Raw genomic sequence first — 21,541 nt, 5'->3', positions numbered from 1 at the left:
TGACAAAGACGGTTAGTCAATGGCCATTCCTCTTAGCTGGTACTTAGCGCTCGGTGTGCAGGATAAGCTGTGGAGGAGGCATCACAATGACAGACATGCAGAAGAACATAAGAGACCAACTGAGCTGACTTCTGCATCGAGTGGCAAAGCAAAAGGGAGTTAGAGAGAGAGGTTCCTTAGAGAAAGGACAGAAATAGGCCCTCCCACACAGTCTGGCTCCGACAACAAGCTGACACCTCAGGGAGCCTACAGCTGAGCAGTGGGCTGTACAGGGAGTGCTACATGAACGCATTCATTTTCAGCAGTGTGGGGTTTAGCCTGTGAATGAACTTAATTTCCCAGACTCCTTTACGCGTCCCCGCAATCAATTACTATTTGATAGTGTAACATAGAGCGATTGGAAAGGTGTAAACTGAAGTGGCCTCCAGTTCTTCCTGTGGGCCAAAAACACTTGTATGGGGATATCTAGAGTGTGACAACAGAATTTATTATAATCTATATCCTCCCTCCTTATTATATTGCATAAAATTACATATAGAAATGTTAGCTAGCTAGTTGGTAAAAGCTAACATTGGCTGTTGTCCTGTGGTAGCTAATGGGTTATCAAATATGAAGACTTTCTTTTTTCTTGAAATATGGCCTGCTTAACATTTTCAACCTTGTGTCTCTAAGATTAATTTTACATAAATGCTGCTAAAGAGAAGTTAACCAACTTGGTGCATGCGTTTGGATGCTAGGTCCAAGCAAAACTACACAGTTTTGAGCTATAGGGCGCCACAGTTATAGGCCGCCACAAAGGTATAAAAAAATAGTTTTCAAATTATGATAGATGGATCTTAAGTGATCCTGGTGGACAACAACAAACGTAACTGTGTAGACATTTAACATTTCAAACCTCAAAAAAGCTGATCAACCATAAGTCTTACAAAGTAGAATTTTGTAGCACATCCCAGCATCTTTGGTCAATTCAGATGCCAGTCACATAACGATACAAAAATTGACACAGACATCCACTGGTTAACTAGACATCAAGTATTTCAAATGGTGTTCAGATATAACAGACACTCAGTCTGCAGTGATATTGACTGTCTTACTGAAACTAGTACTGAATGCATTAACATTTTTTATTTTACTAAAGTTCACAAACTTCAAAGTATATGATGATAACCTTGAAACCAGCAGTGTGTGATTTATTTCAGAAAAGTATGACAAAAATGTTTTTGGATTTGGCCTTTCACTTTTACACAGCGCAGTGAAGAGTGACGGGGAAAGTGGGGAAGAGAGCGAGAGGATGACATGCACCAAAGGCCAAAGTCAGAGTCCAGCCAGTGGAGATGCAGCGAGGACTTTGCCTCCGTATTTGGGGTGCTGCTCTTCCAACTGAGCTAAACCAGCACCCCATGACCAAAATATGACCTTCGTTTTCAGTATCAAAAAAGAAAAATTAACAAAGTTTTGCAAAAGCAACGTTACATCCTTACTTTGTAAGGTGTGTTGAAAACCTTGCCTGCTGGTGCTTATTGAGGTCACACTAAATTACAGAATTCTTACATCATTTAAACCTTCTCAAGTCATCCATATCTGGTCTTCTGCTCTAAAATTCTCTAATTTCACTGAAGGTTCTAGGATACATCAAATGTTTCTGAAAGTAAATTTATTTACTTCAACAGGGCATCAGTACGTTAATTATTTTGAATAGTAAGAATTTTGCTTTTTGTCAATTAAACAAAATAAGAAATATGAAATTCAATAAGAAACAACAATTGATATTATTTCTTATCAGCTAGTATTGTGATCATTATTTAACTAAGGTGTTCCAAATTGATAGTTTAGTGATGAGAGAAGCCGTAGGACAAAGAAAATAAGCAAATTCTAGCATGAGAGAAGCTAAAGCTAAAGCTTTTTTGGTCAATTTTTGTTCAACTTCACTCCAGGTTTTATAGAAGCCATCTAGCTAGAGACTCTGTTCCAGATGTTTCAGTTGCTCACATAGGCTGCAGGCAGCTTCATTATTTTCACTACATTTACAAATGCAATAGATCAGCCCTGTGAGTGATGCACAACACATACACAGATACAGTCTCAGTCTAGGAACACAAGGCCAATGATGGTTAAGTTCACTGATCCATGTACAGCAGTCTTTTGGCATCTTGGCTTTTATTGACACAAAAGCTTCTGACTGCCAGCAATGAGAAGCAGGTCAGTTGCCCAAGTCATGTGTGCCTGCCGAGGATGCAGTGAAGAATTCAGGTCAAGCCTGTAGTAACTGTAGCAGCACACACCCAGGGTCAGGCTGCCGTTGCCATGGCTACCACGCTGGATGCTGCAGAAAAGGCCCTTGGAGGCAGAGAATCATCACAGCATGAGGAATAGGGAGTTGCTGGGTGGATGGGAAGGCTGTTGCCACACAGAGAGATGGTGAGCTGCAGCCAATCATGGCCAAGCATGCAGCGATGCATAATGTAAGTCAGGGAGGGGGCTGCTGTATTTTTAATTTGCAAGTTACGTTAAAATATTTATTCTCGTGTTAGGGTTGGAGTGAACACTGACATGATTTTTCCGCAGACGCATGGATAATAAATACCTTTTCAATGTCAGATACTGTACAGTGCAGTGTTGCCTAAAGCAGAACTCTGCTACTGCGAGGCTGCTGAGGAGGCTTAAGACAGCACCTAGAAATGTCCCAGCACCCTCATCCATCACATTTACTTTGTTACTTTCTTGTCATGAGGTTATTGCTCCCGGGGGTTCTTAATGAAGTTTACTGGTAGGCTAGGCTATAAGGGAAAGGTCATGTTAGAATAAAACTAAATTATGTAGACTACATGATAAAAGTAGGTAATTTATCACAGCGATTTAACCACACAAAAAGCAATAATATTCGTCAGTATTCACGTCAAACTTTGTGAAACGCTGAACACCGAAAGTCACTGTTTGTACATAATAGGAATATAATGAATTGTTAGGAGAAACTATAGCAACACGAAGTACCATACATCCGTAACAAATCACAAATCCAAACAGGCATATTACATGACCAGCATTATGTTTAGGGTAAATACAAACAATACTGCGGCAATATGACAAAACAGTAAATGTCTTACTCACATATCATAGGATACACAGCTATCCAGTCCTCGTGCAGCGCTCGGTATTCACATCATATGTTTCCAAAAGAGCCCAAGAGCTCACACTGACCGGAGACCAAAGAGCCGCGGTATAAAAAACTGTAAAAAAATACTCAAAATACAAAGTGTTTCACGGCGCCGGGAGAGACACGACAGAGTACAAACAAAGTGCGAGCGACGGAGTTAAATCTGCTGCTAGCTGCTAGTGTTGATGTGCCATGTGGACCCCGCCCCTCTGGACGGGAGGAGGCGGGCAAATAAACTGGCACACACTCATCCTCTACCGCAAAACATAGTACTACAGTACCCTACATTAGATTACAGTTGACTTACACATACACCAAGCACACAGCTTGATAGCTTAGTTATTGAAGTAAAGCTGTGTTGCAATTGCTTGTTATTTAGGTGATGATCAAATTTTATGTAATGGTAACAAATTATCCATTAGGCTATGATAAGTGAAGTAAAAGCTGACGTTTAAAAACCCCTATATGTGCTATCATTTCAGAGAGAGACCTGATGGAACCAAATGGACTCTGGATTCTTTCTTGAAAATATATTTTCAAAATTGTTTCAGATATATATTTTTGGGTGGTAATCATCTGTTAGTTTCAGCTTAATATCACAACACACCATGAATTACAGCCTCTAATATGATCATGAAGTTGAATTCTCACTTATGTAAAACAGTTTCAGTATGACAGTACAGTATGACACTGTATTTTAGCTAAGTTAACCTAATAAAAAAGCAACTGAGATTAAATGTGATCGTACATGCAAATTCATGTTAACTGGAAATTTAAAAAAAGAAAAACTCCTTTTTTGAGTGCAATCTTTTAGCCCACTCAAAAAAATATATTCTTTAGCATATGTGAATGTATAGGACAGTGTAAAGTCCGGCTAGATATAAATAAATAATGTCAGATATGAAGACGGGGCAAAATAACAAATAGAGTTACATATCACAAGACGTGCAGCTTTTATTTCCTTTTGCAGTTTAGTCACTTAATACTTTCCAAAGGTCAACTAGGCCCTGCCCTTTGGAAACTGTAGCTTTCACAAAGTTACATATTGCCTTTAAAATCAGCATTGTTCACAGATAAATTACAGGTACAGTATGCCAGACTGTGTATAGTAAATTGTTTTGAGTCAACAGTTAGCTTATCGCAGCACTCTGCTTACCAAGGACTGTATCAGGTTATTGGCAACGGACTGCTGCTTTTAATGTGTGCTCTGTCACACCTTGTTTAACTGACAGATTTCTAGTGACACGTTAAACTTAGACAAGGTTAATCTCAATCCTGGGACCTCAAAGGTTTTAGTGTCCCTAAATGCATCTTTCCGTCTTGTTCACCAGGCCCATTGCTTATGTTCATCTTTATATGTTAATATATTTATTCCTTATGGAAGAAGGGGCTAACCTTTAGGTGCATTTCCTTACTTTAGTTGTCTGCATTAGTTTAGTTGGATTTTTTTTTAATTGATATTAACTATTTAGAAAAAGTGATGGTCTTCTTAAACTAATTTGTTGAATGTCAAATAGAAGCTATGTGTGTAATTTCTCTGAACAGAAATCATAGACCACCTTAAACATACTCTGGTGACTCTGCAACAGTGATAGTGCCTCATTGAAAATGAAACACTGTAGTGAAATTGAATGAAGCTTTTTTTGTTTAATTGAAAATCAGGTCAGGTTGGATTCAACCAGAAAGTCACCATACTGACCTTCCTTCACAGGTATTGAACACTGACCTGCTCCTTGCTACATCTTACCATTATTTTAATTAAATAAATAAATCTGCATTATTGAAGACCTGTGTGGTTAAAACAACACAGTTGGATAAATGTTGTTTTTTAGAAATGTTTTAGGGTTTATTTTTCAGATAAGTAGCCAATTTGTCACCACCACTGAACAAAAAGTTTGTTTATCTGCTGGGTTAATGCAATAAATAAATAAATAAATAGAATTACATTAAGAAATATTTTAACATTTTCTAGTCCAGCCCAAAGTGGTGAACGGAACATAAAAATGTCTGCGACTAAGATCAGGAAATTATGCGTCAGACAATACCAGAGGTGATAAAAGAAGAAATATACTTACACACTCAGGCCACCACAAACTCTCTATATAGGCATATAAAGCACAAATATCACAGCAACAACATACGAATTCTGCCTTCAGATTTTTAAGGTGCTGTTGTTTTTTGCTTCGTTTAAATATATTTTCCCTCTACTTGCATAGACTTCTTAGCCACAGGAGACTAATTATTAGCTATTCTGACAACATCATTTGGGCTGTAAACAGAGCCTTTGTGGTTTGCGATCGATTTTCTACAGGACCACTCATACATTAACAGCAGGAAGGGCTAAGCCTCATCACAGATGATAAAAGTCAATGGCTGGATTTCTCCTCTGGGACACACAAGCAGTAAGCAAACAATATAAACAATGGTGTAGGCCACTCAGTGAACATGAATCTCATTCAATATTTACCAGACTTCATTTAATATGGCTGAGGACGGAGGGCATTCCCAAAAGGGTGAGGACAACACGAACTGTGATCAGTCAATAAAAACTGACACATGAACTCCACCTGCCAGACCGAAGACGAAGAAATGTGAAGCACCTGCAGTTATGCAGTGTTCACATAATAGGAGCTGGCAGAGCTTTAAAGGGTAGTTTTAAACATTTACTTTAGCTGAATAGAAACACTTATTACTGCTGTTGTAATGACTAACATTAACAATGGATTCCACTTAGGGTGTTTCAATTCCAAACCCTGGTTTTGTGCATGCTAGCTCACTTGCAAAGGTTATTAAAGTTGTCGGTTTCTCCTGTGCTTTTCCTATTCATTCTTGGTCACATTCTATGATTCAGGCTCTAATACCAAGCAGTAAGAATAATTGTTCAGTTTAGTTATAATCTCAAATCAGAGATGTCAGGAATTGTTGTTTTAAAATGTTACAATGTTTTTGAAGAGTTTAATACCTATTCTACCAATGAGAACACTAACATCTTTTCACAAGAATTGCAGACCATACAATTAAAATGAAGACCATTATTACTATAGCAGCAAGAATTTTCAAAAGACATGAGGCCTTCCTTACGTGCTAACATTGCATACATGCACCAAAATGTCTTTAACCATCAAAGGAATCATTGCAATGTGTGTTTTTTTAGGTAAAAGTACTATAAAAGCTACTGGCAAACAATTGTATACATATCTGAGGAAACTAGACAGAGTAATTTTGGACCAGGCCTCATTGAGCAGACCAGCTAACTGCCCAATGGCAGCTTTGTGTAAATGTGTATGGGTAATAAATAATTCAACACAACAAAAATGTAACTTTGGAAAAAAGACAAATTAATTTGATTAACTTGCTTTATATTATCTTCAAGGTTACACAGTGGTGCAGTGGCTAGGGCTGTTGCCTCACAGCAATAGGGTTCCTAGTTTGAGAAAGTGGGCCGTGTGGAGTTTGCATGTTCTCCCCATGCGTGGGTCCCCTCCGGGTACTCCGGCTTCCTCCCACAGTCCAAAGACATGCTCGTTAGGTTAATTAGTGAAATGTGAATGTGAAAGGTTATCTGTCTCTGTGTGTCAGCCCTGTGATTGATGGGCCATCAGAACAGGGTGCACCCCGCCTCTTGCCGAATGACACCTGGGATAGGCTCCAGCCACAATAGTATGTTCCTGAAATACCAGAGGCTGCGGTTTCAGGACCGCATTTTCAGGACCACATTTCTTGGACCTAAGAGTGCCACCTACCAAATTGGATGACCACAAAAGGTTTATTCCACCAAAAGTTTCTTTTTTCTGTTAAAGTCCTTACAGTAATGAAGGTTTATTCTTCCCAAAATACTACATTGTCCAAGTACTCTAGTCATTTTAAAGGGTTATTCCACCAAAATACTATAGCAACCAAAAATACTCTCTGAGCACATATGTGTGTGTGTACTTTGTTTTTTACGAAGGATATGACAAACTGTGAACCATATTTTTCAAAGGGAGTCTTTCAAGTGTTGTGCAGTCATGAGGGAGATGATGGAAAATGGAGAAACATGCTGCACATCAGCAGTAAAACAGCTCAAACCTGCAGTTATTGAGTGTCCATTAGCACAATTTGCTCCAAAGCACTTTACAATTGATTGCAGACCTCAACCGCAAAGCAGTCACATTGTCAGTGATGGTTCAGAGAATCTTTGTCTTACTTAGTCACAGAGTAACTGCATTAGAGGACAGATATTGATTGCCTGACATTATGTCCAGAGTTGAAAAAATATCAATTATAAAACATTTAGTCCCGAATTTCTTCATTCAGTTCATTAAAAGTAGACATATTGTCAAGCTGGAGTTTTAAAATGTTGACCTAATTTGCTATCCTGTACATTAAAAATAAGACAGATTAGAGACTGAAAATGTATAGAATCTATCAAGAACCAAAGAGGAAAGAGGACATTATAAGAGTTAAGGGTTGCTAAATCAGATTACAGCACACTATAATATTTATGTAAAAACTAATAATATTTCTTTTTCAAAGAAAGACTGTATATGAACAAAATAGTATTCAATTATAGGGAATATGTGAACAAAGCACAGCAAAAAAATCCCCTTCTTCTCTTCACTTCCCCATGCAAAGTAAACACACACACAATGATTGCTGTTTCTTATAGTTCTCCCTGTCTGTAAAATACTTCTTCTGTTTCATCAAGCATTTTACTTGTTTGTTTAAATCAGCTTTCACTTACTTGCCTGTCATCCTTATGCTGTGGCACGCTACTACAGTCATTGATATCAAGAATAAACCTAAATACAATTTGGGGCAAATTCACAAAAGGATTTCACAGTTTTTGCCACCACTAAACTTGTGCAAAGGAGACAAACAGGAAACTGGCCAAAGTGGAAAATGCACCCTAAACTGCGTTGCACAGCAAATAGCATCTTAGTACTCCTGTGCTGCTGGCATTTATTAATATTAGGTAATATGAATGCATTTGTTGCAAAAATGGTCCAATTCAAAAACACTACTGCTAATAGCCACATGCAGTTAGAATAAAATTATTAGTAATTAGTATTTATAAAGGCTGCCATGTCCAGTGTTCTTGGCAACAATTACACCTTTCCTTTAAGTACAGCCAGTAAATAATATTTTGCCAATATTAGTACATTAGGTGTTTGAAAGGTCCATCGCTGGACGGAGCTCAACCGCTGCTCATTATGGCACACTTGTTGACATATTCAAATATTCAAAGAAGCCAAAAAGATATTCATTAATTGCAAGATGTCAAATAATTTAAAAATTTGCCCTGAGATACAAAAGGCCAATTGTAAATATTTCGATTCAATAGACATTTGAGAGAGCCACAGACTATTGCCCAGGATGTCATGTATGCCTTGGAGCTCCTCCAAAGGCAGTAAGTGGGACTATGACTGTGTTAAATGAAGTGTTTGACCTTTAACTCTTAAACAGGCATTGCACTGTGACTGTGCTGCCAGTTTAAAAACATAAATTACACGTTCACAAAACTCTGCTGCTGCACCACTCCAGCTCTGTTCCCCTTTAATCTGCTGAATCATTCATCAGGTACAGCCTCGGCCTGTGCAGCCTACGAGCCAATGCAGCATCACAATGACAGATAGAGGACTGTAGCAGTGGGGAAGACACAGCCACGACTCTCTAGAGAGCGTGAGCTGCAAACTAAATTGTTTCTGGGGTTCCTCTGACGGGGATGTTTTAAGGTTGGGAGGAGGCCAGGTCTGACTTGCTGCTACCCGAAATTTGCAGCAGGGCACATTGATGTTTTTTTTTAGACCTTATATAAAATGTAAAAAAAATTGTGTTTGTATGAAAGTACAGCAATCAGTTTAGTTTTTTAAGGATAAAGGATTCAAATGAGGGCTGCACTGCGGTGCAGTGGTTAGCGCTGTTGCCTCACAGGTAGAAGGTCACCGGTTCAAATCCCGGTTTGGGGGCAAGGTGGGCCCTTCTGTGTGGACTTCTCCTTGTGCATGCGTGGGTTCCCTCTGGGGTACCCACAGTCCAAAGACATGCTTTTAAGGTTAATTAGTGACTCTAAATTGCCCATCGGTGTGGGTGTGAGTGCGAAAGGTTGTCTGTCTCTATGTGTCGGCCCTGTGATTGACTGGCGACCAGTCCAGGGTGTACCCCGCTCTTCGCCCAGTGACAGCTGGGATAGGCTCCAGCCCCCCCGCGACCCTGAACAGGATAAGCGGTATAGATAATGGATGGATGGATGAATGGATTCAAATGACTGATTCAATATATTACTGCTATTGTTCAGTTTTCCAACAAGTCCTGCAAAGTTCATAACAAAATCTCTCATTCTCACAGCCGACATGCGAGCATTTACTTTCCAAAGAATGTAACATATGACTGTTCTGTAATTCATAAAGAAGTTTATCCCATAAATATTATTATTTTGTTGCTTATATGTTATGTGATACTATGTCATTATACTATATATAATGTTTATGATCATCATTAGACTATTCTATTCATGCAGTAACATTATACCTAGTTATTTATTTATTAATTTTTCTGCCACACATACCCCCACCTGTCCAGGACACTCAACACAAACTCAACCTCATTTATACTCCCGGATGATATCAACACATTAACATTGTTGTAACCTTTCTTACAAACCTTTCTTTTTTTTCTTTTCAATGTCTTCTTGTTTGTAACGTTACACTGATTAAAAAAAAAAAAAGTTTTTCCCAGAAATTACATGGGTATGTTTAATAAAGATGGCGCCATTTTTTTGTACAAAAATGTAAGCATCCACAATAAGTGAAAGGTGTACATTTATTATTTTATTATTATTGTATTTTATTGTCTTGCCTTTCTTATCCATCACTTGTTTTACCCTGTCCTTTACTTTGACCTGTTGTAACAAGTGAATTTCCCCCAATGGGGGATAAATAAAGAACAATAAAAAAAAAAATTATATTATCTTATTTTATATTATTTTCTGGTAAACTCAATATTTAACTGGAAGAATGACAAATGTAATATATAAACAGTGTCTTATTTTTTGTTAATTGCCTTATTGTTCCCAACATCAGCATGCTTACCTCATAAAATAATGCAGGTGATAAAGATAGCTAGTTGGAAAGTATTTATATGTAAGAGAAAAATCACACTTCAGTCTTTCCGGGGGAATTTGGTTGCCTCTGTTAAGCCACACTTTTTAAATGCATGTTTTCACAGGGCTACCAGAGTCAAGTCAGAACAGCAGTTCAGTGCTGATTAGCAGCTTTTATTATTACTTTTTAGGGCCTCATTCCAGCAGACAGATTTTTGCAGCTGCTGCCCCCGCCCCTCCTCCTCTGCCTTCCTTTACACTGCTGAGATTTTCCAAGTCTGAGTGATCAGTCTCTCTATTCTGCTCTGGGCTTAAGTGTTTGTTTTAATTACATCTGCCACAGAGAGCAAACCGTCTCTTTTTGTGATCAAGCTCTCACTAGACTCTTTCTATTCCCTGTTTCTGTGGGACGCAGTGTAGATTTTTTAAAAACATGGCAAGTGACAATTAGTTATGAAAATAAGCTGGGAGGGTCTACAGCCTTTATTCTTGTCTTTCTCGGGCATCCAAGTGGTCATATCACAGCTCTGTTTCCATGTGTCTGGCCATTCCTATGTCAAAAGGATCAGCTGGAAGCTCTGGTGTGTTCTCATGTGCAACATATTGCTCTTACTCCGCTCTGAAAGGAATTAGGTCAGCACATGAAACATTCATAAAAGATGCATTATGTGTAAATGGCTGACAGCTTAAGTCAAGTAGCTCCCCCCAACATGCCAAGCCCAGTTACTGGGTAGATCTTTGCATCTGCTACACATGTAGTAAACTGTCTTTATATAAATAAAACTAAGTTATATGCACATCCATGCTCAGGATCACATTCTGTTACTACCAAAATGTGACTGCATATCAAGCATGTTAAACCCCATCAGGACGCAAAACAAAGGGGTACACATGCTGAACAACATCCATTTAAATTCATGAAAGCAGTTTCGCTCACGTACATATTATGGATATAGAGAACAAGGTGCAGAGCAGTCACAAGCCATTTATCTCTTTGGTCACGGCTTCACAATTTAAGAACATGACATAAAATCAGAGCTGTTTAAGTCCTACTGTATGTGTGACATCCTTGTTGTTAAGAGATCCCTAGTTTAGTTGGGGGAGGGGAGACAGTGTGTGTCAGTGTGCTTGTTTGTTTGTGTGTGTATGTAATGGGGAGGGGGTTAGTACAGTAAACCATTTCTGTTTGTGCTGCCGTTCTATCAAGTGTGTACATAGAGACCAGGACTTTTTTATTCTCTGTTCCCTAAAAGGGAAACCCTGCCATGAAACAGAAGAAGCACATTACTACATCTTGTTTCTCTGATGTTAATTTTAACCCTTGATATCAGATATTTTACTCATGATTCAAGCAGATGGTCAAATCACACAAAAGTGAAAAGCTGTTCAAAGCAACTCATTTTGCAAAAGCTTTGGCAGCAGTCAAGCAGTCGACTGGCACCTTTTGAAAACTGTATATTAACAAAAATGAACATGAGCAATGTAGAAGAGCTTAGCATCTTTTACCTTATCATCTTAAAATACTTCCTTCGATTATGTCCTCAGAGTCCATAATTGCCAAGACAAGGTGATAAAGGACCCTTCATGGGCTTAATACAGGGCCCATAAGGGTAGAATGCAGCCCATGTGAGCCTATCCAGTACCCCTGTTGACTGTCTGAATAGTATGTCATGTGGGCCACAACACCAACCAACAAATAGCCCATTCGGAGCCCATGCTCATTTTGAGTCCGAATAACCCATGTACAGGCCATGTGGGCAAATATTGGATGGGTTGGTTACATAAAGGTTAATCTCTATAGATTCTACATAGAAATGTAGAATCTGTCAGCAGGGACGTGGATTTCCAGGACAGCGAGTGTTCTGGTTTGCATTTGTAGTACGATTGTAGTCCGAGTAATATTGACTAATCACGTATCAGCAGGCTGCAGCGTATGCAGGAAATCAGTCTGTGTGGAGAGCAAAAGCAGGCGGAACATAATGCACTGTAATGTCATCCTGGCTCCCATAAGCATCATCTGGCGACGATTTAGCTTCTTATTAATCTCTTTAAACAGACATCTGCATGCGAACAGCTAACAATCCGTTCTAGATCTAAAATTCAACTTGAGATAAATTCACGGTGTCATGAAAGTCATTCAGCGTTCAGATTTCCCAACTTTCTTGAATGCATCTAAAATGATCAATCCGACCTCCGTTCAGAAAACGAGCATTTTAAAAGTAATTTCTCTCTCCTCTTGAGGACAGACCTGACAAAGCTTCATTTTTACTTTTTACAAATCTGCATCATGATGTTTTACATAGCGTTCTGGCGTTGTGGAAGCAAAAGGCGTGCGACTTGTGAACAAACGGTGCAAGCTTCACATAAATACACACAGCACTGTTCTGCCCTGCCGCGGTTGACACTGATGCAGTTACGCCTCTGTTACTGCCTCCGATGCTGGCTTGACAGTGGAACGACTGAAACGACGAGATGTAACAGTCCCGTCCTGAACTGGCAATGTAAAAGGGGCTGGTGTCTGCATTACCCACAATGCAACTGGGCTTCCAACAGTCCAGTCTGAGATTCTTAAAAAATCTTATGGTCGATTGGGTTCTGATGGTAGAATTTGGACTTGTGACCTCAGTATTTCTAAAATTCTTGCTACGGCCCTGTATGTACAGTGTGCAAGTCCTCTACAGAGTGCCGTATATGTCCCCTCATTACATTGGTGGAGGCTGATGTCATGTTTTGTCCTGCCTCTCTGCTGCTCCTCGGGGCCTTGTCGTCAGCGGGAAGTGGGGACATCTCTGCATAGTGCATAATGGCATGAGAGATGAGTTGGCATAAGAAGTAGTAGGTGCTTTTGAATTAGCCACTGTTCCACTGTGTCTTGGTTGGCTTATAAAAAAAAATCAATGCTGCACCAAAGACTCAAGGGTAAAACTCAGAGATGGAACAACGTTTTACTCTCTCAGCAGTCACATTTTCATTTATGGTCCTAGATTAGAGTCACATCACTCCTGCAATGCTCCACATTAATCATCACTATGCGGTCCATGCTAAATCCTTTATCACTGCTTCCAGTTGTTCCACTTTTGAAATAGACATGAGAACCGAAAAAACTCTGAGAAGTTGCATCAGCTCTATAAATAGCCGCTGAGGGGCATTAAGTAAGCAGTTTGCTTTTCTGAGTGTATTTTTTTCAGTTTTAGCCTCCTCTGATTGAACTTCAAAAGATTTGAAAGCTTCTCCTAATGCTGACGGCAGTGTTCTCACAGATTTGTCATGAAGAGAAGATTCTTTTAAAACTCATCTCACTTAAGTCTTATGCCAACTCATCTTAAGCCTTGCAGTATAGTCCTGAGTAATCCTGAGTAAATGTCTGTTCATGGAGACAGTATAGGCAACCTTGAAATTCATTTGTCCTTATTTGTGAGAGGTCAGGTGACTGCAGTGTTGGACACCTTTTGACAGTGACAGCTTACCTTATTTATGTAACATCTGTTCCAATGCTAAAAAGAGCCCCATTGTTGCAGTTCCACCTACTGATTCACTTTCAGCTGCTCTTGACCTCACTTAGCCGCATTTAAAGACCTCTTCTACAACGCAAGCATAAAAGATTCTGTTCTACGATCCTCCAGTCTCATGTCTGTCACAAACACACCGGAGACAGGGTTAGTAAATAGTGAAGATGTTACGGTGGTTAGGTCTTTATTGTATCTATTACTCATTCATTTTGGCACCCTAGGCAAGTTTAGAATTTGGTGCCCCCCACTGCAAATGGTAAAGAAAATCATTTTTCTGCCACACAATAGAATTTTTTATTTTGCATGCCAGTGTGCAACACAGTTATGCAGTAAAAGACCTGATCATTAGGTTTGATATTGCAATAAAGATGGATCGAAATTACTACAATGTGTTGGGATATGAGGACAGGAGGCGGGTCGGGGGGATTCTCCCCAGGAATTTTTTAATAAAAAGCTCTGTTTTGATGCAATTTTATACTTTATTTACATTCAAAGTAATCATTGAAAATTTAAAAATGTGCATCTCAACTGCTTTCATTTAACATTTATTGAAGAGAATTGAAAAAATGGGAAATTCAACACACTCAATAAACTTTTTAAGACAGATTTTCTTTGTCTCTTTCATCTCTCTCTCTTTCCATCACATGCTGCTGTCTCTCTTCCCCTCCCTTTCTTTTACAGTATGTGCTGCATGTCGTTCTCTCTGTCATCTGTAGGGCAAGCTAATGTACAACAAAAAACCTCTTACCCTCCCCTCTATTAAAAGATCAAGTTTGGGTTTTTCCAACTGGACTTGAACGCACCTCTCCTGTCTTGTAACGTGTCAGGAGTAGTGCACTGAGTGAGTGGTCGAGAAAGGGAGAGAGAGCGGCAGAGTGACGGTTAATGCGGGCGGAGCAGAGAGAGGTTGGGATTGAAGGTTGGGAGTGAAGGCAGTAGGCTTGAATTCAACATCGAGGCTTCATTCGAAATGTTTGAGGCTCATATATCGCCTATGCCTTGAGCCGGCCCTGCTCATTCAGTCTATTTATCAAACACTGCGGCAACAAATTTTGAATGATGTTGGAGCACTGCTTGGACAGAGATGGGCGGAATTTGTAGCTGAGATGACAAGGAGTCGCAGAAGTTACCGATGGAGCATAGCATCGCGCCAGAAAGGGGGCGGAGATTAGCGTGTTCCCATCAATGCTGACAGGAGCCAAGGCGATAATAACCTGGGTCTACTGCCTGTCACGAGTCATTTGACTCGGGTCTGAATGCCAATTGTAGCCTTTCCCAAATGGGAAAAGGGCTTTAGATCAGAGACAAATACTATCAACACAGATATCAAGATGCATTTTAAAGAGACCTTAGCTTAAAAGAAAATTTGAACGCCATTCTTGACAACCTTATGAATTGTAATCACTTGACTTGACTTCCATGTGCCCATCAGATCCAAAGCCGTATTTGTCATTCATCACCTAAGACCTGCGAAAGTCATAATGTCAGCATTGTCACTGTGCATGGATGTGCCAAAGAGCCTCTAGCAAGGCTTTTTGTCTTCTTCTAGAAGTTACGTAACAGTTACCCTGTGATCAAGCAAAAAGGAGTTCATTTACCAAAAAACAAGGTCTTATAGCTTTTATACTTGGAAATCAAACAAAACTTGTGCATCTCGTGGCTAAAGGAAGAGAAACACTTTATACCTAGGGACCCAAAACTCTTCAGGCTTACAAACCTTAAAGTTATAATCTCGAAGATTTTCTTTTAAATAAATGTCTGTTTACTCACTATCTATCGCCGAATGAGGTAACACAATGGTGATTGAGCCTATGGCCCACTGATGAAAGCCTTTGCATTTTACAGTATTATGGACTGGGTGTCTATGGCAACATTTGTGGAAAAAATCACAAGCGGCGTCCAGTTAGTGACGCGTTTTCCATCACCCAGCAGTGGTTAGTCTGCCAGAGAGGGTAGGTGGAGCTAAGCGGCTGCTTTTCTGGTCTCTGCAAGTGTTGCGAGTAAAGACTAATCTACTATGGCTGAACAAACAAAGAAAAGATCGATAACTACAGATACAGGAAAGCGACTGTCAGCTAGGAAAATCAATCGTTACAACCGGAGTCAATTACCGCAACTACCGTTTATCGCCATAGGTGCCTCAAAAGAGAACTTAACTGAGATCTTCGAGATGATAACTTTATGTTCATAGATGTGCCTTGTCAATATTTTGGTTATATTACATTCCAACACTTGAATACACTTTCTCTCTCTTCATGAGTGTACCTGGACTCTATGACGCAAGAGAAAACCCAGATTTTGTTATGGTCAGTTGGTCAGGGCTTTTATACTATGAGTCCCCGTTCTGCTTAGAATTATGTATAATACCCAAGTGGATACAAGAAGACAGATGATCAGCGCTTACCTCAAGAGACACGCATAATCATGTGTGTGTAACTTGGTGATGATCAGGCTGATTTAGGATCTGATTACAAGAGCAAAGTAAGGTAAAAAGACGCTGAGCAGTCGTTCCAGCGAGCTGAAGGTGGCAGTGTCGAGAAGAGATGAATACCTTTTTCACAGAGGTGAAATAGAAGATAAAGGAAAATGGATGTAATAAGGTAAAGCCTAGAAGCATCTGTTCTGTCTGGGCCTTCTTCATGCAATTTGTGGACAAAGACAACAAGATAGTAAGAGCTAAGTGTATTCCATGTGGCTCACTGTTACTCTCCAACTCAATGAAGAAGGCACTTCCCAGCAGGTCAAATCACAACAAGAAAACACAAAATAAATGACAATAAATCAAAAGGTAAACGACTTCGATGTAAAACCGGCATTTCAGATTAGTACAAGAGCACCAGCTCTGTGTCGACTCCTGCAGGAAAGAGACAACACCAGGGACCGATAGGGCATCCCAGTCATTTCTACATGCATCCAAAAAGATTCCCGCAGTCTGATGCTGTTTTATAGTCCCCTACTGACACTAACATTGGTAGGTGCAGCTTCAAGTTCGATTTGAAGCACTTCCAAGATTACCCCGCGATCACACAGGATCCATCTCCGGCGCGTTCCGTCTCTGCCGTGTTTCTGGTCCATCAGCGGCACGAGCCCTCGCCCACAGGAAGCGTGTCTGGTCAGCAGCGCAGCGGAGTGCTGGCCCAAGCAGCTGGATTCGCGAGATCACAAGATCGCGGGAGAACTACATTATCACGTGAGAACTGAGAAATCACGCGATAACATTAATGTTAGCAGAGCAACACACAAACTACAGTTCAGTTTGCACATCCGAGGTTGATTATCTGCTTATTTGGAAATCATTGAGTGATTTTTGTGCTTCTACCATGGAGGCTATTAAAAGTGTTCTTTTTTTGAGATTTCAGTGTGTTGATCTTAAAATAAACAGAAAAAAACAGGAGTCTGTACCGGTCTGAACATGGTGTTTTATTTTGAAATGACCGGATGCTGTATGCTGCTTTCGTGTGTGACTTCCTGTTTGGAACGATCTGCTCTGTTGAGCAGATCGCGTCTCTTTAGCGAAACAGAGCGGAGACACGCTTCTGATTGACTCCAGAGGTCGCGGCGCACATGGAACACGCCGGAGACGGATCCTGTGGAATCGAAGGGTTATGCTGCCTTGAAAATGACAGATTACATCTTACATATGGAGTCAACTTTAAGTTAACCAAATGCCAAAATGGAGTATTTGTGTATGATTATTTCATCATTCAGTTACTTCTTAATGAAACAAATATAGACCAATTTGACTTATTTTTCGCAATCACAATTTCACTAACAGCAGACTGTAAAAGTTGGAAGAATGAGAGTCCTTATGCCAAGTGCTGTTTGCAGGCACGCTAAGTGTCACAATGCATCTGCACCTGATGAAAGACATGAATATCGTTTTTTTTCTGGCTACTGCATTTGCCAAAATCTGAATGCAGCATGAGTTTCACCTTTGGGCTACATTGTTTTGGCTGCACTAACTGTTCTGCATCATCTAGAACAGAGCTAGTGATGTAACCTGTATGTCCTGAACAAGGTGGTTGCTTATCACAGACTCCGTATGAAACCATATACAGAAGTCGATAAAAAGAGATTTTAATCAACCTAAGTGTTTTATTCTCAGTCTGCTGTCTATCTGATGGCGCAGAGCATCAACAAGGCCTTCAGGCGGTAAGTTCTGCTTCACCTATATTCAGGTTGAATCGTAATTCTCAGTGCTATGTATGCTGCAAAATAAGCATCAACATGAGCACTAATAGAGTAGGCTGCGAAGCATTAATGGGAAGTGATTTTTCTGTATTTGTGCAGCCATATGCAGTAGAGAAAAGACTTAATGTTCTTCATTCATCATAAAGAAAAAGAACAAGAAGTCAGTTATATATTAAGTCCAGTCTACTGTGCAGCTTATGCACTGTGACATTGCCCAGCTGGGTGCCATGATAATGCCACCATCAGAGATCTGTCGCTCCCTTTTTTCTCCCCTTTAATGGGGATGATTCTTCAAGTGCCAGGATCAAAGCCGCAGTAGGGGTGCCAGGGCTATGAAAGGGTTAGCACCGAGCAGAGGGGATGGAGGCGTGGGGAAGGGTGGGGGTGGGATGGGGGGGTTCACTGCTGCATTGCCTAAACCCTGCCTGCCTGAAGCTGCACAGGAAACGTCAGCTTTGGATAAAATCTGCTATGGCACTTTAGAGAACCCAGGTGTATTTGACCTGAAGTTTTAGAAGGGAATAAGCGGTACATCCCAGGACAATCCTGCTAGCGTTATCTCAGAGTTGCATGTACACCAACGCTGTTATGTAACCATAACAACCACGACAACGTGACAAGCACTGGAATTCGAAACTGAGGGCATGAGCGCAACAATATTCACCGTTGGCAAGAGAGCTTGAAGATCCTTTCTGCAGCATTGCTGTGGCCCTCGTGTCTAAAGATAGCCGGCCCTGTGAAACGGTCTGATGTTCAAACAGACTGTAATATCACACACAAGTGAAAATGAAAGTGTAGTGCAGTATGAATGCATGTATGAATAATATGGAGCCCAGAATCCTGACTTATATATTATACTGCAACCCCCGCACACGTCACACTGTGATTCAGTAACTGAGTCCCTTATTTGCAACGATACAACAGCTGTACAGTATCAACTTTCCTGTTCATCCCTTTTCCTGCTGTCAGTCTGTCATGAAACCAGTTGACTCTACAGAATGTGGGCGATGATGGCTGGCAAACAGCGACGTCAAGAGCCTGCAAGTTTAAATCTGTAATTTTTTATGTTTTCATATCGATATATTGCTCAGTGCCTTTCAAACAGTATATCTTTCGTCTGCTGCTTGGTAGCACTTGAGCAACAGTTATTGCCTGCCCAGCGATTTCCCAGTGGAAATGTGAATCCCATCTCTCCAATAAACACGATTCACAGTCTAAGTGGCATTTCACTTTGAATGGCTGGCTGCTGTACATCACCGAGTGCATTGAAAAAAAACGACCAGTAAGTGAAGCAGACAAACACCATGTCGGCTCACAGTTGGAGAGCCAAGTGCTGCCTTCTGCCATTTGGATTACCATGGAAACAGCCAAATACACAACCAGCACTCCCATCAGCCTCAACTCAACATACTGCAGCACATGTGTGATGCCAAATTGCACGTTCAGTCTTTCAATGATGCCCATAGAATTTTGTTAACTGGACTGTTTTATATATGAATAGAATGTTGTATTTATGTTATAACTATCATTTATTTGTAATATGTTGTTTTGATCATTTTATACTTTGAGTCAAGTGTTTTCTTCTGATTATGTCAGAGATCATACCTCTACAAGTCTCACTCCCCCTTTCCCTGTGGTACTGGTTAATTCCAAGTTAAAGGATAAAACTGACTCAATACAGAAGGTACACAGTCACACATCAGCACTATGTTGAGCTATGCTGGATGAATATTAGTTATACACACCTAACTGCATGTTGAAATATGGGCATTCATTGATTTGCATGCTAGTCGGCTGGTACCAGGTGAAGTGATTGGCCATCCCTCACTCCAGTTGTGAAGGCCCCTCTCACTCTAGTTATAGTAGTGTGTGTAGGTGTGCTGACAGGTTACATGCCATTAGGCCTGTGGTCATGATAGATCCTACAAGGAGGCTGAGTGAAATAGGGTACTGCTGAGCTACTATTGAGCTTTCTGTTGGCAATGGAGCAAATGTCCCTGTCTTCTATGCATGTTCTGTTTTGTTTCGTTGCAGATTTTCCATTTTATATTTAGAGATGTAATTCACACCTTGATAGACTGGGCATATTTGTCTGTCACTGACCAAAATCAGCCAATCAATGCATCCTTTTGCTGTCATAAAGTGGATACCGCTGTAAAAAATTAAATGTCTCCAGTAAGACACCAGTTGGACAACAGCCTAATTCACTGTGATATTGTGAAGGGCATTATTATTGAAGACATTTCATGTGGAAGGCCTACAGCACTGAACAGTATTGGGTACATATCAGGGATACTAAATGACGCACGTTTACAACACGACCTACGTTTGTTGCATACCAATTCACTGAGATCACCGCGGATGTGATCGGCTGCAGGCGAACCCCGACATCGTGATGTGTTGCCCCTCCAACCTCCAGCCAAAGGAACAAAAGTATTGAGCAGGTGACAAATGTAAGATGCGTTTAGGCCCCCCTCTCCTCTTACCTGCTCTGTGCGCTTCACCCAAGCGGACCTCGGTGATGCTGCTCGGGTCACTCTGAGATCTCCCCCGCTGCAACACGCAATCCTCATCCAGCCCGTCCGATGATGCCATGGTGAACAGAAAAGCACAATGTAAGATTGTGAGACGTAATCACCGTCAGCCAAGGTCACCGGCATCAAGTGGTGGAGAAGATTTAATGTGGTTGGACTGCTGCAGCTGCAGCTTCTGGTCCCCGATAAGCAGCAGTGCTGGGGAAATCCATTACGCGCGCAGCATCATGCCACCTTCAAGTGCTGCTCGTAAACCCCATATTCAAAGATCTAACTTCGGCTTGACAGTTTGTCTTGGCTTTAAACAATATAAATTGTCCCAGTATTGCAAAGGAGATTTTAAATCCGTTTTCTTTACTGAACACACGTTCAGCTTTTTAGACAACTTGTAATTACATTGATGCTACTAGTTTGACAAATCTACAGTAAATTACACTGATTGATTTGGAGGAGAAATAGGCTAAATCGAGAACTAAAATTAACAAAGATGAAACCACAATGGCCGACTAGATATCTTCGAAGTCTAACCTTACAGGGGAAATATGTATGGGTTTAAATAATCTGCCGTTTACAAAACAGTACAGCTCATTTTTATGGGTGTAAGCCAGGATCGCAACTGCGCTTTGATTGCTCATATGAAAGGCCACTGTTAAATGCGAAATGTCCTACAGCCCTTTAAGGTAGCGTTGGATTCACGTCCGCTTGGGATTGAAAGAAAATGAGGACTTCTTAATGACCTTTTCCCAATGGACTAAGTCTTCCACATGTATAGAATAAAGCACGCAGGCCTACAATTAGAGAGGATGGAACTTGTTTCACGGCTAAGCTTAAACCTTTGGTAATCATCTTAAAATACTGAAGAGGACTTGGGCCCCATGTGAAAGAAATATTTAAAATTATTTAGATTCTAATTTATTTCTATTTAAATGACATTTTTAAAAAATGTATTATTTAATTGAGATTATAGTCATAATTCTGAGTTCAAAGTGAACTTTAAACGTAGAATATTGACTTCATTTGCAGATTATTGTTATAATATTATTATTATATTATTATTAATAGTAGTAGTAGT

At 40.3% G+C, this 21,541-nt stretch overlaps 1 protein-coding gene across 1 annotated transcript in view; it reads right to left on the bottom strand.

The window, feature by feature from the left end:
- The window catches only part of phactr3b (phosphatase and actin regulator 3b), a 50,864-nt gene extending 30,300 nt beyond the window's left edge, over nt 1-20,564 (bottom strand). The window contains exon 1 of the mRNA XM_069677721.1: nt 20,422-20,564. Coding sequence (XP_069533822.1) covers nt 20,422-20,530 — 109 coding nt within the window. The 5' untranslated portion in view covers nt 20,531-20,564. The remainder of the gene's footprint in view (nt 1-20,421) is intronic.
- Between the last annotated feature and the right edge of the window lie 977 nt (nt 20,565-21,541).

Source organism: Semicossyphus pulcher, unplaced genomic scaffold (genome assembly GCF_022749685.1).
Source record: "Semicossyphus pulcher isolate SPU_LCO1_2020_fin unplaced genomic scaffold, fSemPul1.0.p SCAF_3, whole genome shotgun sequence".
Lineage (NCBI taxonomy): Eukaryota > Metazoa > Chordata > Actinopteri > Labriformes > Labridae > Semicossyphus > Semicossyphus pulcher.
This window is presented reverse-complemented; position numbering and strand designations above follow the sequence as displayed.